The 14011-nt window shown below is 37.6% G+C and overlaps 1 protein-coding gene across 1 annotated transcript; it reads right to left on the bottom strand.

Annotated features, from left to right (window-relative positions):
- Nucleotides 1–10961: 10961 nt before the first annotated feature.
- Nucleotides 10962–13158, bottom strand: LOC147848787 (putative pectate lyase 9). The gene is made up of 4 exons (XM_087338116.1): nucleotides 12989–13158; nucleotides 11699–12331; nucleotides 11452–11584; nucleotides 10962–11217 (listed from the first exon to the last, which is right to left on the bottom strand). The coding sequence occupies exons 1-4, from the start codon at nucleotides 13117–13119 to the stop codon at nucleotides 11008–11010; spliced, it is 1107 nt and encodes a 368-aa protein (XP_087194242.1). The 5' UTR covers nucleotides 13120–13158; the 3' UTR covers nucleotides 10962–11007.
- Nucleotides 13159–14011: the final 853 nt, after the last annotated feature.

Below are 14011 nucleotides of genomic sequence, written 5' to 3' on the forward strand. Positions count from 1 at the left end.
CGTGGTCCATACTTACCACAAAACGATTTCCATAAAGATAATGGCGCCATGTTTTGAGCGCATGTATAAATGCAAATAATTCTTTTTCTTGAACAGTATACCGACATTGAGCAGAATCAAGTTTCTTACTCTCAAATGCTATTGGTTTACCATCTTGATATAAGACAACACTTATAGCATAATCACTTGCATCACCTCAAAAGGTTTTGAAGAGTCGGGTAAAAGAAGCGAAGGAGCCTTGCACACAAAGTCCTTGAGTTCCTTAAAGGCGAGGTCTAGTGTAGCATTCCACACAATAGGTTTTGTACTAGACTTACGCGTTTGACCTTTGAGAAGATCTATAAACGGCATCGTCAATTGGGAGTAATTACGAAGGGATTTTCGCAAAAACCCGGTAAAACTGAGGAATGATCAAACTTCTCGAATATTCCGAAGAGTGGGCCAAAGTTTGATTTTCTTGATGCAAGAAGGATCAATTTCAACTCCTCATTTGGTTATGAGATGTCCAAGATAAGTAATTGATTTCTTGAAGAACTCGCATTTTGAGATCTTCGCGTAGAATTGCTCGTCGCACAATGTTTGTACAACTAAGCGGACATGTTTAGCATGTTCTTCTAATGTACGACTATAAACTAAAATATCATCCAAGAAAATGATGACAAATTTTCCAAGTTGTTCTTGAAATGTCATTCATTTCTTGTTGAAATGTGGCATGAGCATTGGTCAAACCAAAAGGAATAACCAAAAACTCATAATGGCCATAGCGCGTACGAAATGCCATTTTAGGAACATCATCCTCACTTATATGAATTTGATGGTAGCCAATACATAGGTCAAGTTTCGTAAAATATCGAGCTCCTTGGAGAATGTCAATTAGATCGTCAGCTCGACGCAATGGATATGAATTCTTGAGCATCACTTTCTTCAGGCGTCGGTAATTAATACACATACGCCATGTGCCATCTTTCTTTTTTACCAAGAGAACAGGTGCATACCATGCAGATTTACTATGACATATATAACCCATTTGTCAATAGTCCTTGAGTTGCTTAGATACCTCATCCTCTTCGAATCGACTTAAGCGATAAGGAGGTATACTATTGGTGCAATGCCAAGTACAATATCTATACGATGGTCTATATTATGTTTAGGAGGTAACCCATGTGGTAGTTCACTCGGAAAAACAACACAAAAATTATTTAAGATTTCATTGTCGTTCAAAATATGATAATTGAACCGAGACATTATCGATATTGTAAACATGAATGTCCGGATCGAGTACACAATAAAATAAAATAGAACAAGACAACTCGGATATTGATGGAGAGAAAACAATCGAAAGAGATTGTTTTTTAACACACTGAATAAAATGAGTACAATCATTCAGTACAAAAGTAATTGAATGATGAACCCAATCAATAGATAAAGAAGAGTTTTTATTAAAAAATCAAGGATAACCTAGTATTACATTAGTGGTACAAAGGTTCATTACATGGAAGTCTACATCCTCTATATAAGTATCAAGAGAAATTCCTAATGAATGAATCACCTTGTTGATGTATTGTACTCTTCCATCAGCCAAGTGCACCTTATATGTGTTATCACTTATGGTGGGTTTGATTCCTTATATCTGAACCAAACGATCATTCACAAAGTTGTGTGAGCGTCCCGAATCAAACAAAAATGATATGGGAGATCCATTGATATATCCGTTTGCACATAGTAAATCATTGGGTCCCAATACATAGTGAGGGAAAGAACATTGACAATTACTTAAATGATGTGTATAGACCTGAAGGACATTAGGAATTTGGCCTTTATGGTCTGCAGGTTTTGTTTTCTTGTCATGCTCTTTCCGTTGGAGCTTTCGACATTGCTCTTTTGTATGACCCTTCTTTTTGCAGAATACGCAAAAAGGATTATGTCACTTACAATAGCGATCCATGAATTCGTTGGGTGTCTTGCATTTCCTAGAGAATTGCGACTGCTTAGTCCCGGGCGCTTCGTTGGGTTTGTTATGGTCCTTCTTCAAAGTGCGTTGATAGCGAAGAACTATTTCAATGGCCTCTTCGAAGGATTTTCAATCCTTATCGTGCACTATCCAATGATAGTCCGAATTGGGGATGCCATTGACAAAACAAGCTATCAACCAATTGTCCCTTCTAGACTTGATTTTTGGATTTGGGTTCTAACATGGTGAACATATTCTTCTAGCGAGGAAAACTTCCTGCTAGAGAGGTTCATTAAAGCTTGTGCTGCCTTAGTTCGAGAGGGAGGTTGTAGAAATTGGCCCTTGAAAACTGTGACAAAATTGGTCCCAAGTATCGGGCAATTTCCCCAAAGTTTGGAGCCCACACCACCAGGCGACGGCCATACCCCCTGGTTCTCGGCCGATATATGCGATATTCATACTATCTGGCAAGGGATAGAGCTCAAAATGAGACTCCCATCGGCCCAACCACGTGCAGATTGCTTCTTCGGTTCTTTCCTTTTTTTCTCCCGTAAATAGCTTTACGACAAATGATGGTTCACCCTGACGCTCATCGGGTCTATTAGTGTCACGTTGTAAACTAATGACACGTGCCTTGAGAGCACTATGAGATTGCCGAAGTTTGGACATCTGATGAGCGGTTGAACTAAGGAAATTTTGTATTTGTAAGAAATGCGAATCAATGGAGATTGGCCCAAGAGGATTTCCTTGAGTTCCTTCCGCTTGAGCGGATGACATGGGGTCGTTATTATGAGCCATTGAATGATAATTTCTGGCAAAGAAATAGGATAAGGTCAGTCAAATAGTCATAACATCATGTCGAGATGTAAACATATCATGGGCTAACATTAATCGATATCATGATCTCACGTCAATACCCCTCTAGACGTATGAGTTGAGGTTCAAGATTAGGTTACTATGGTAACACAAAGGTGTTTTAAAAACCATAGGGGGGACAGATGAATGTCTTTCCCTGATCTCTATATCTTTTCATGGCAGCTCCCCGAGGCTCAACCATGTATGTTTGCATCATGAATAGTTTATCCACGAAAAAAAGATTAACAATAAACTATGTTTCTGGGCCCACGTATGTGGTTTCGGCTCTTTATGTCCTATTACGAGGACCCCGGAGTGCACTTAGACCTAAAGTCTAAACATGTATTATAGTCATATGTATCAACAATGTTGTATGGTCTTGGTCATATTTGAACTCGAGACCTCGAGAAGAAATGCATTAAACACTTGAGCTAACCAAATCGGTTGCTCATGTTGAATATACAATGTTTTACGCATATAAGAGATATGTGAGGCATTTGCCCATATATGTTTTTATAAAAGAAACATATATGTCAAGAGTCCTTATTTCCCTGTCGTTTACCACAAACTATGTTGGTACGTTACCTAACCTCAAGTCTCATAATTACGATGGCATACGCCAAAGTGCAACCTAATGGTCAAGACAAATGAGCCATCTTTTCGTAGTAGGCCCATGTGGCCCATCACATGGTTATGTCATTACAAATGCCTTTCATAAGAATGATCTCATGGTGGCATCGTATCCATGTAATGAGGGAGGGATGTTGGATATGTGTGTCATAGGAGCGACCTCACATGAAGTGGGTCAAGCCCTACATTCTCAACATCATTGTCGCTATGATCATTTCATTACGTAACGAAATCGAAGTGACCAACGGGGATGTCAATAAAAAAATTGTTGAAAAAAGGATTGTGACTACGCCATTCTCACAAAAATATGAGGACGGCCACTAAGATCGTTTCCCCGAAAAGGAAACATTCGATATAGAAATCATGTAATAACTAATATACACATATGTATATTTATCATATATATACGATCAAATATGTATACATGAGACCACATATGCATATATTAAAAAAATCGTAATATCAAATAGCCAACAATGATGTAATCGAGATACGTAATCGAGGCATATAGCCTCTACCCACATGAAACATCCAAAAATAAGGATCAATCGTAATACGCAATCGAGGTATTGACCTCTTACACATATGACACCAAACACATATCATTTAAATAGAAATCGAGGTATTGACCTCACATGCATACGTAACATATGTATGTGAACGTAATACGCAATTGAGGTATTAACTTCATACGCATACGACATGAATCACATATCAAATATATGTCAAATGAGGTATTGATCTCATACACATATGAATACGTTTTATACAACCAATCCATTACCACTGCAACATCATTGAATCAATAAAGAAAACACATATTGACTATACATGATTACATTGGGAGAAGAAAGAATAGAAAAAAAACAAGAAAGAGTTACCGAAGTTCCTTTGTTGATCGCTATCTGGATCAAGGTCGACCGCACGTCAATTGATCACCATCCATCAAGAAGACAACAAAAACCAACAAAAGAAACATTAGAAACCTAAGCTCTGATACCAACTGTTAGAGTGATGTTCTAATGTAAGCATATGATAATGATATAATATATATAAAATAGAAAAGCAGAGAGAAAGAAGGGTGTCGATCCACTCGACCACCCCTGAGCGAAGGGATCGAGACAGCAGAGTCCCATACCATCGTCGTGGCGTCGAGTCGTATTTGGTGCTGGCGCACTCTCTACAAGAGTTGACCCACCATGAAACAGAGTCTCAACATAGTCAAGAGATGATGAAATGAGGGTAGCTAGGCCTCTTATTTATAGCCCCCAGGCAAGTTCACACTTGGCCTAATGGGTTGTATCAATCCCGAGGATTAAAAGTAATCCTCCCCTTCTTTACACTCTCGTTTAACCCTCACACTTATCCACATGTATAGAATACTACGGTAAATTCTCACCATGGGATGTTTTATGGTCATGCTCGTAACAATTTCCTAGAATGGCTCCACCTCAAGGGGGTTCAACGTAAGGGAGGAAGAGAGAGATAGATGACAAGATAGAGAAGTTGAGAGAGAGAAATCCTTCATTCATTCCCCATAAGGGGGTTAAATAGTTACAATGAGGTTATATTCATAGGGGTGCATGCCCCTCAAGCCATCTATACACATCACTCACCCACACCCTTTCCTATCTATCCACTAACACTAACACTTACATTCACACTTGTACTCGTATACATTTCACATACACAACAACATTATAGTCTTTCACCCTCACTCATAACACTCAACTCTCTCTACATCTTGTATGGTAACAAAGATGGTTGATGATAATTGCTCAAAGTGTGCTCCATATTTACCTACAAAACATCTGTGCATATGAATGTTGTACAATGGTATATCAATTTGTTGGGAAATTTGGTTCCTCCGGATGGGAAGAGCACAAGGTGGTTCAATCGATCTCAACTCGAATAATCTATTGAGTGACAAATCGACAAATCGAATAATCGATTAGGCTAATAGCCGAGTTGGCTGAAGCTGACTCGGGGCTATATTTGTAAATAGCCTAGATATGTCCATTATGACTATGTTTGTAAATAGCCCATATTGTATATGGAGTATAAATATAGTTAGGGCAAGTAGTTAGATTTAGTTTTTGTTGTGAATATTTACTGTTGGTTGTTGCCTCTGTAACCAAGAGAGTGTAAGAGAATGTAGTAACTTCTCCATAGCTATCTGTTTAGACGAAGTAGAACTCAAGGTCAGTGCCTTGCAAGTTCTTATTGTATTCTTCTTACTGTTAGTGATCTAGTTTGGAGTCTGTGGGATCTTGTGGTTTTCCCATTTAGGGTTTTCAATGTAAACATCCTGTGTCTCTGTACTTCTGTTATTCTATTGTCTCTATACTTGTCCTTTGCACCCGCATATGCATTAGAGGAAACCAGTCGTGGTTGGTCGGAGAATCTCACAAACCAATTTATAATTGTGTGTGTGTGTGTGTATTATAATTTCCATTGGTAAATTACATATATAACTAGCTGAACCATTTCAATTCAATGACAACGTTTGACATATTTTGTTAACACTTGATCTTATTGTTAATAGATTGTCAATCTTCTCTTATTTGTCTCTCCTTTATCTCTTCTCATTCTCTTCTCCAATTGGATCTTTTTCTTGACTATTGCCCTAACAATTTGAACTAGAAAAACCCTTCTTCTTCATTCCTTTTTCCCAGAGAAATGTTTTGTCCTATCGTCTTGTAGCCAAGGTAATCCTAAATAAGTGAACAAGAACATATGTGTGTTTTGGGTGGTCTACGATGCTTGACAACCAAGTTCATGGCCTTGGGTAGGAGAATAAAAGGCTTTTTGGGGATTTACAATAAGTGAATGCTGAAAAAGCTAAACAACATGAGCAATTAAATCAAATAGTTTATCAATTGCAAAAACAAGCTTCAGGAGCACCAAGTTCAGCAAAAGAACCTAAAGTAAGTCTCCCACCAAATTTTGATGGTCATCAATCATAATAAGGATTTTGGGTTTAGGGTTTATATTGATGAAACTTTTGTAAGTGGATTCATTTGCCATTCTAAATCTCTTGTTGATGCACAATTTTTTTTGGTTAAGATGGATCACTTTGCTTGGTCGTAGATTATTGAGGCTTAAACAAAATCACTATTTGGAACAACTATGCCTTACCTCTAATCTTAACTCTTTTTGAGCACTTAACTGAAGCCAAAAATTTTACAAAGCCCAACCTTCGAGGTGCTTATAATCTAGTTCGGATTTGTTAGGGTGATGCTGAAATACCATATTTTACAATCGAGATGGGCATTTTTGAGCATACAATTATGCCTTCCCGTCTCACAAATGTGCCATCGGTTTTTCAATATATAACCAATGATATTTTTCGAGACTTCTTGGCATCCTTATTTGGATGACATCTTGATCTTCTCCAAGACTAAAGTGGAGTATGATTAGCATATATTGCTAAGTTTTGCGATGATTACAAGAATATGGTCTCTATGCAAGAGTTGAGAAATGTAGTTTTGACTGGAACCAAGTGGAATTCCTTGAATATCTAGTCTCATCAAAAGAAACCTCTATGGATCCAGCAAATGTGTAAATAATTCTAGAGTGGTAAACACCATGATCTATTTGTGATATGCAATGTTTCTTGGGATTTGCAAAATTTTTATCGTAAATTCATTAAGAATTATTTGAAGATCAGTTTGCAAAAAAACACAATTAACACAAAAAACTAACCATTCATATGGAATTCAAGTACAATTGACACATTTCAAAGCTTAAAGTGTGCATTCCCATGTACCCCTTTTTGAATCCACAATGATCTAGCCAAGCCATTTAGTTTAGCAATTGGTGCATTGGATTTTTCACTCAGGAGTGTCATCTCCGAAACCAAAGACATCAAGCAATTACATCCAATCGTTTTTCATGGAAATTTGAAATAGGGGAATTAATTATGTGATTCACGACAATGAGTTTCTAGGTAACTTGGACTCTTTTAACCATTGATGTATTTCTTGGAAGGTTCTCCCCATGAAATCATTGTCGACACTAGTTCACTAGGATCAAATGAACCTAGTTCATTATCATAATGCTAGAGTCTTTATTCCTTGACAATCTTGTTGGGCATAATTTCTTATGTGCTTTGATTTGTTGATCGTGCGCCCCCCAAAACACACCAATGAAAGATAGGTGCTCTATCTTAGTGGTTCAACATGGCACCTTGTTTAGGGGAACCTTCTTTTGAACATCATGATTCTTGTTAACGCTTTGAGGGTGATAGAGGGTTCTTGTAAAGTATATAATTGATTCATTTGCCATGTCTTTGATGGTCATTCATGGCCTTTCATTTTACAAAACTACCACGACATAACAATTGTTGGAGACTTGGAGTTTGCGAGAGTTTGGAACTAGTTTCTAGAAGCTCTTGGTTGTTGCATCTTTGTAATTATGTTGAGGACTACATTCATAGTTATGATGCATGTTATTGATCCAATTGTCCTTGATATCGACTAGGCTTACTCCAACCTTTAGCAAATCCTGATGGTTCATCGAAGTCTATCTTTTTGGACTTTATTACTAATCTTCCATCTTCCAAAGATTTTGGTGTCAGTTCAAGAAGGTTGAACATTTCATGAAGATGGAACATTTCTTTCCATGCACACATCTTGGTTATGCATGGAATTTTTTGATATCATGATCTTTCTGATGACATCTTTAGTGATTGAGGCCCACAATTCATTTTGAAATTTTGAAAACACTTTCTTGGGATCCTCCAAATTGATGATAAACTCTTTTCGGGAATTCATTAAAAAACTGATGGTCAAACAAAACGTACAAATCAAACCTTGGAACAATATCTTTGTTGGTTCATCAATTACCAACAAGATGATTGGATTGGCTTATACAATAATTCAGCTCATTAACCTACTAAATTTTCTCCCTTCTTTGCTAAAAAAGGTGTCCATCCCATTTGATAGTGCTTAGGCATCAAGAAATCTCAAAAAACAAAGCCTATGGTAGAAGATCATCGAAGCTAATTGCAAGAAATTCATGGTACTATTTGACACCATTTATATAATTGTTAGGCGACCAATAAGAGATTTGTAGATCATCATCATCTTGAATCATCACTAGAAAGAACCAAGTTTCGACTTGGAGATCACATCTAGCTCTTAATGTCTATTGTAAAGACCACAAGGCGGATTATCAACCTCTAGGTCCATATGTGATCTCTCACTAGATCAATGACATTGTTTTCCTTTTTGATCTTGATCTTCATATGGTGTTGAACAATTGGAACATCAGGCATCGAACTCTATTCTAGATCGTGTTGTTCCTCCTCCAACTTTTACGAAGCTTGATGAAAGCTTAAAATATAAGATGAAAACCATTTTGGCATCCCAAATTGTGCGGGCAACGATTTGTATTTATTTTGTTCATTGGCTGGGTTATACAATTGTGGATCGAACATGCAAGTCTACTAAGAATCAAATGGACATATATCAAAACTTCAAACTCATGATAAAAATTTGAACCAATAAACTCTTTAAAGAAAATGTGTAACCTATACCAGTAAGAAAGATACTATTATAATAACTTCTATTATTGAGAACATATATCTAATATTATGAAATGGGTACCTCATACACACTAATGCACGATCGACAAGTACCATGTTTGCATGAATGCCAAGTGGCAATCATGCATATGTTTGAGGTGAAGGGCATGCATGTGTTATAACCATGCTATAATTAAGATGCATTTGGGTATTTGACGAACCATTCTGGCTCAACACTAGTCTTCGACATATTCCTGTAACCTTTATTCTTATTTTTAATACATTTGCAATCTTCTCTTATTTATCTCTCGTTTCCCTCTTCTCAATGTCTTCTTCAATTTAATCTTGTTCTTGGCTACGACACTAACAAGATCACCGTCCATAGAATAGAACCTATGCATATCAGTTTGAAGGGAATATTAAGCGAGAAAAACCACTAACTTGACAAGATTGTTATAGTAAGTGGATTATTGAACCTCATATTGATGTAAGTCCACAAATCTTGTGGTGATTATGATGACATTACAATTGATGTAAATGTGCATCAAAGTACAAGATATGGAACTCAAAGGTTGTTATTCCACCTATCCAAGATATAACATTAGACTATAGTAGATATTTAAGAAATCTCATTTATTAGATCTTATGTATATATTCAAGAATGTGGGGGACTTTGGAAGCATCTATTTAGGTTTTAAATTCGCTCATGCACTAGGAGCATCTTCCGAAACTATAGTAAATATTAGAGCTATTTAAGTTTTACAATACACTATAGTAAATATTTAAGAAATCTCATTTATTAGATCTTATGTATATATTCAAGATTGTGGGGGAATTTGGAAGCATCTATTTAGGTTTTAAATTTGCTCGTGCACTAGGAGCATCTTCGGAAACTTAACCCACTATAAACCATTTTACACTACTCTTGTGAAATATAGGCCTATACATAGATGAATCTTGAGAGGCCTCCTATTCCATTCCAAAAAGTAACATAACTTGTAGAATATAATTAAGAAAAGGGAAATGTGATGGTATGATTTATGTCAAGGCACCATCACTAGATCATGATTTGTGTTTTAAGTTTTTTAAGATGATGGTCAACGCTTTCTCATTGGGTAGCATCTACATGTCCCTCCCCATTCAAAAATCACTTCAATGTCCTATGTCCTTTTGTAGTCCTACGTATGCATGCAATATATGGAATTTACATAGATAGGAAATTAGGGAATGCCTCATGGCTTTGATAAGAGAATTTATATACATAGGATATTATACATACTATTGGTGGCCTCTTAAAAAGTTGTCATGGAAGACATAACCAAACTAATTTTGTCTTTGTAGAATGTAGGATAATCTCTCAAGGGTTGCAACCAAGAACAATATTAAATTGCAAAGGGAAAAAAGATTGGGAGGAAAAATATATATTTTAACAAGAGATATGTTTGCAATAGTTTCTTGAAGATTGATGTTATGCAACAAGTTACCCTCGTTGGTGTGCGACGCATGCAAAGTGTATGCGATGTTTCCATACTAGGACGTGTCACTAAATGACATGCATTAGAAATGTGTCACACAAGGACGTGTCGCTAAATGACATGCATTAGAAATGTGTCACACAAGAATGTTGAACCCACGCAACTTCATCGTGTATCATTGTCACTTTGGTCATCATGCATGGTTATCATGTGAGCTCAAATTATGAATAGCAAAGAGCCAAAGTGATTTGGGATGCATGCCATTCATAACTAAAAAGAGTATAGTTGATTGTTGAGCTTTGCTTGCAATTGTAACCATTTTTAAGAGATTATTGATGTATTTCCACTTTTTGTTTGCAATTGTAACAATTTTCAGGAGATTATTGATGTATTAAATACATGTAATAATAACATGATCAAATGGAGGACAAATTTGAATGGGGCTTGCCTCATTATTGCAAATGGCTAACTACAATTTACAAGGTGGTTGTTATCATAATCATACAATCATTCTAATATGTACACACACAAACACACACATATATATATACATATGTTGAGCATTCATTCTAACAAGCCGAGGTCGTGGTGCATGAGAGGGCTCCGGCTGATGCCGTCATGTAAGCGGCGAACTTGCCATTACCTTGCAAAGTGGCATTGTCCGTGTCGGACTCGGTACCCGACTGTACGAAGTACGACCCATCCACGAAAGTGTCGTTAATGGATCTCCACCTCCACTTCTGCCACACCGACGTGCTTGTGTCGAGGCGCTGCGTCACCTATACAACCAAGACAACCATAAGTACTTGGGGCTGACCGTACACATCATATGATTGCCAGGTTTTTGAATGTGTAAAAATTAGTGAGTGCATGGTCTCAAGCTAAACTGCTAGATGAACAATCCTAACCTGGGGAAATAATGGCTTTTAGCATCTTTAATTAGTAATGGGTGGTTCATAGATCATGTTAATGGAATCTCATGTGTGACAGGACTAGGTTAGTGTAATTTTTACCTCCTTGACTGTGCCAGATGCACGGAAGCGGTTGCCTTGACTGAGGATTGTCGGAGCAGCACTACCGCCGATCGCATATTGCGCCCATCCATCGTATTCATTGTTCAAGACATGGACATACCCGAAGCGACACCTGTGAATAATCATTTCAATCAGCTTTCATGAATGCAGGATTGCTTGGCCATTATATAATTTAAACTTGAGTTTAAGTAGGTAAGTAACATTAAAGGTACACGACAATGATTACCTTGGCATACGTTGGACTAGTCCCGTGCCGAAGTGGTTAAATGCGACGGTGACTTTCATGGCCGTGTCCGCGGAATAGGTGTCGCTATGGCCAAGGAGCATGACCTTGTCATGATCGGAGAAGTAATTGTTGGAGATGGTGACGAGCGAGGAAGCATGGGTGACATCGATGAGACCATCTTCACAAGAAGCGAGCGAGTTGTGGTCGATCCACACGTTGCGCGACGCGTAGACGCGTATGGCATCTCCATCGGAGCCGCCACCACGGCAATCGTGAATGTGCAGCCCGTGTATGATCACGTTGCTCGCGTCTTGAACTGTAATGCACGGCCCCTCCGCGATATGGACATTGGCGCCCCGGCCATCGAGAGTCTTGTCGCTTGCTATGAAGAGCTCGGACTTGAGCTTGATGGTCATGCTGCGGCCGAAGTAGATCCAGAGAGGCTCCTTCTGGATCACGCCATAGCGTAATGTCCCGGGCTTGGGGTTGTCCGTGTCGTCACCTTCATTGGTGACTACGTAGAAGCTCCCGCCCTTCCCGCCCGTGGTCTTGCTACCGAAGCCGATGGCGCAATCGGCTAGCTTCATCCGAGATTGTGCCCAACTGGTGCTTCCTCGCCAACATTTATCAATCCTGCATGTAATTTCTCCATATGATCAACTTCCCTATGGCACAAGGACATTAAGCTAAAACTTGTCCACAACTTAACTTGTCCCCATGCTTGTATATATACCAATTTTGTTAAAATCATCCATATGAGAGATGGAGAACATTGGGAGGTAAATACGTCTAATCTTAAATTAACTGTATTGGTCTCTACATAAGTAAATAATTACTTCATAGCCAAAGTCATGCAAATGGCGACATTTCGAAGGATTTTGAAAAACCTTTAGTTATCTCAATTAGGAGAGAGGATCTTGAGATATTTGATCAATTTCATTATGGGATTACTAGTTTACTCTCATTGTGGAGAGGGGGGATTAAAGTAAGCTAATCTGGTATTAGGAGTTTGGTAGATGATATAACCTTGTCTCTAACTAAAATTAGATATGATTTGAGTAAAATCACAAGGACATGGCCCTAGCTCAAACACTTCAAAACCAAAACAGCCTTTCTTTCATTCTAAATCGTTTTAATCTAATTATATCTATTTATAATATCAACTCATAAATTTCTATGATTTTGTTTACAAGGGGGGTATTTGCTCCTTTGGTTATTAGTGAGCTAATCGGCACTTATTTATGATCTTCAATTCGCTGGTATTATGTTAGTGACAATATATATAGTTACCTATTATAATTGGAGGCTGCAGTAGTAAAGTTTGTGGCTAACATAATATTACCCAGAAATAACATTAGTAGGGCTGCAACCAAGTCCTTTTTATGACTATTTGTCTTCATACTATTAATACACTGGGCCATATTTGTAATAATGAAGATATGTGTGTTAGTGTTATATGAAATGGGACCTTCTATACAAGTGATAATGATTCAATGTTGAATTAATTTGTTGTAGATTGCCTCTCTTTTATACTATGTTTTTGTAGTCGGCATCGCCGACGGTGGTGTCATAATTTGAGGAAGTTGATTAAAGATAATAATCACATGATTTTAAATTATTAGCATTGTCAAGAATCGCCTCAAGTGGTTCATCGACCCTATCTCATAAGTGATGTTTTGATCAGAATGAACGGCACGTGAGGATCGAGTGGTCAACGAGAATCACCTCGGTGGTTGGATTTCTATAACTACAAGTTGGAATGACCTCTCCGCACACAATATACACATATAATAAACAAGACATACGTGCAAAGCACCCAAGTTATGTTGCCTGTTGGTTTTTTGAGAAATATGTAGGCACTATATTGAGATTACTTGTTTATGAAAATATTGTAGGCACTATGGATTAATCTTTAATACCAATCCAACAAAGAGGATTGACAAAGATGAGAAAACATTTTCATGTTATAGGGTCCTACATGCATGACCAACTTTTCAAAACTAGGTGAAGGACCTTCCATTGGAAAGTGAAGCCGGTGTTTTGCTTCTCAATACCTAAATTCAATTTCTTGAAACGTTTACAATCTATAGTATATATTATATAGCACTATGTTGAGATAGGCAATATGTTCACGGAGGGGAATAGGAGTATGTGGCATGTTCACAAACGAATGAATTGGATGATCCATATTTTTTATACATGTATATCTCCAAGAAACAAAAGCACGTGTGTGAAGATAAATGTGAGCCATGAATGAACAATTGATCAAGATCACGCATATAACCAGTAATCTGAGAAGAAGGAATGATGCGG

This window comes from Azolla caroliniana, unplaced genomic scaffold (genome assembly GCF_043228905.1).
Source record: "Azolla caroliniana isolate FFs.n. ecotype wild unplaced genomic scaffold, voAzoCaro1.0.p SCAF_222, whole genome shotgun sequence".
Lineage (NCBI taxonomy): Eukaryota > Viridiplantae > Streptophyta > Polypodiopsida > Salviniales > Salviniaceae > Azolla > Azolla caroliniana.

Coding starts and splice junctions, on each gene's coding strand:
- LOC147848787 (XM_087338116.1), bottom strand. CDS start 13,119: ATGGCCCAGTGTATTAATAGTATGAAGACAAATAGTCATAAAAAGGAC. Junction 12,332..12,988: donor GCAGCCTCCAATTATAATAG/GTAACTATATAT, acceptor AATTACATGCAG/GATTGATAAATGTTGGCGAG. Junction 11,585..11,698: donor CTAGTCCAACGTATGCCAAG/GTAATCATTGTC, acceptor GATTATTCACAG/GTGTCGCTTCGGGTATGTCC.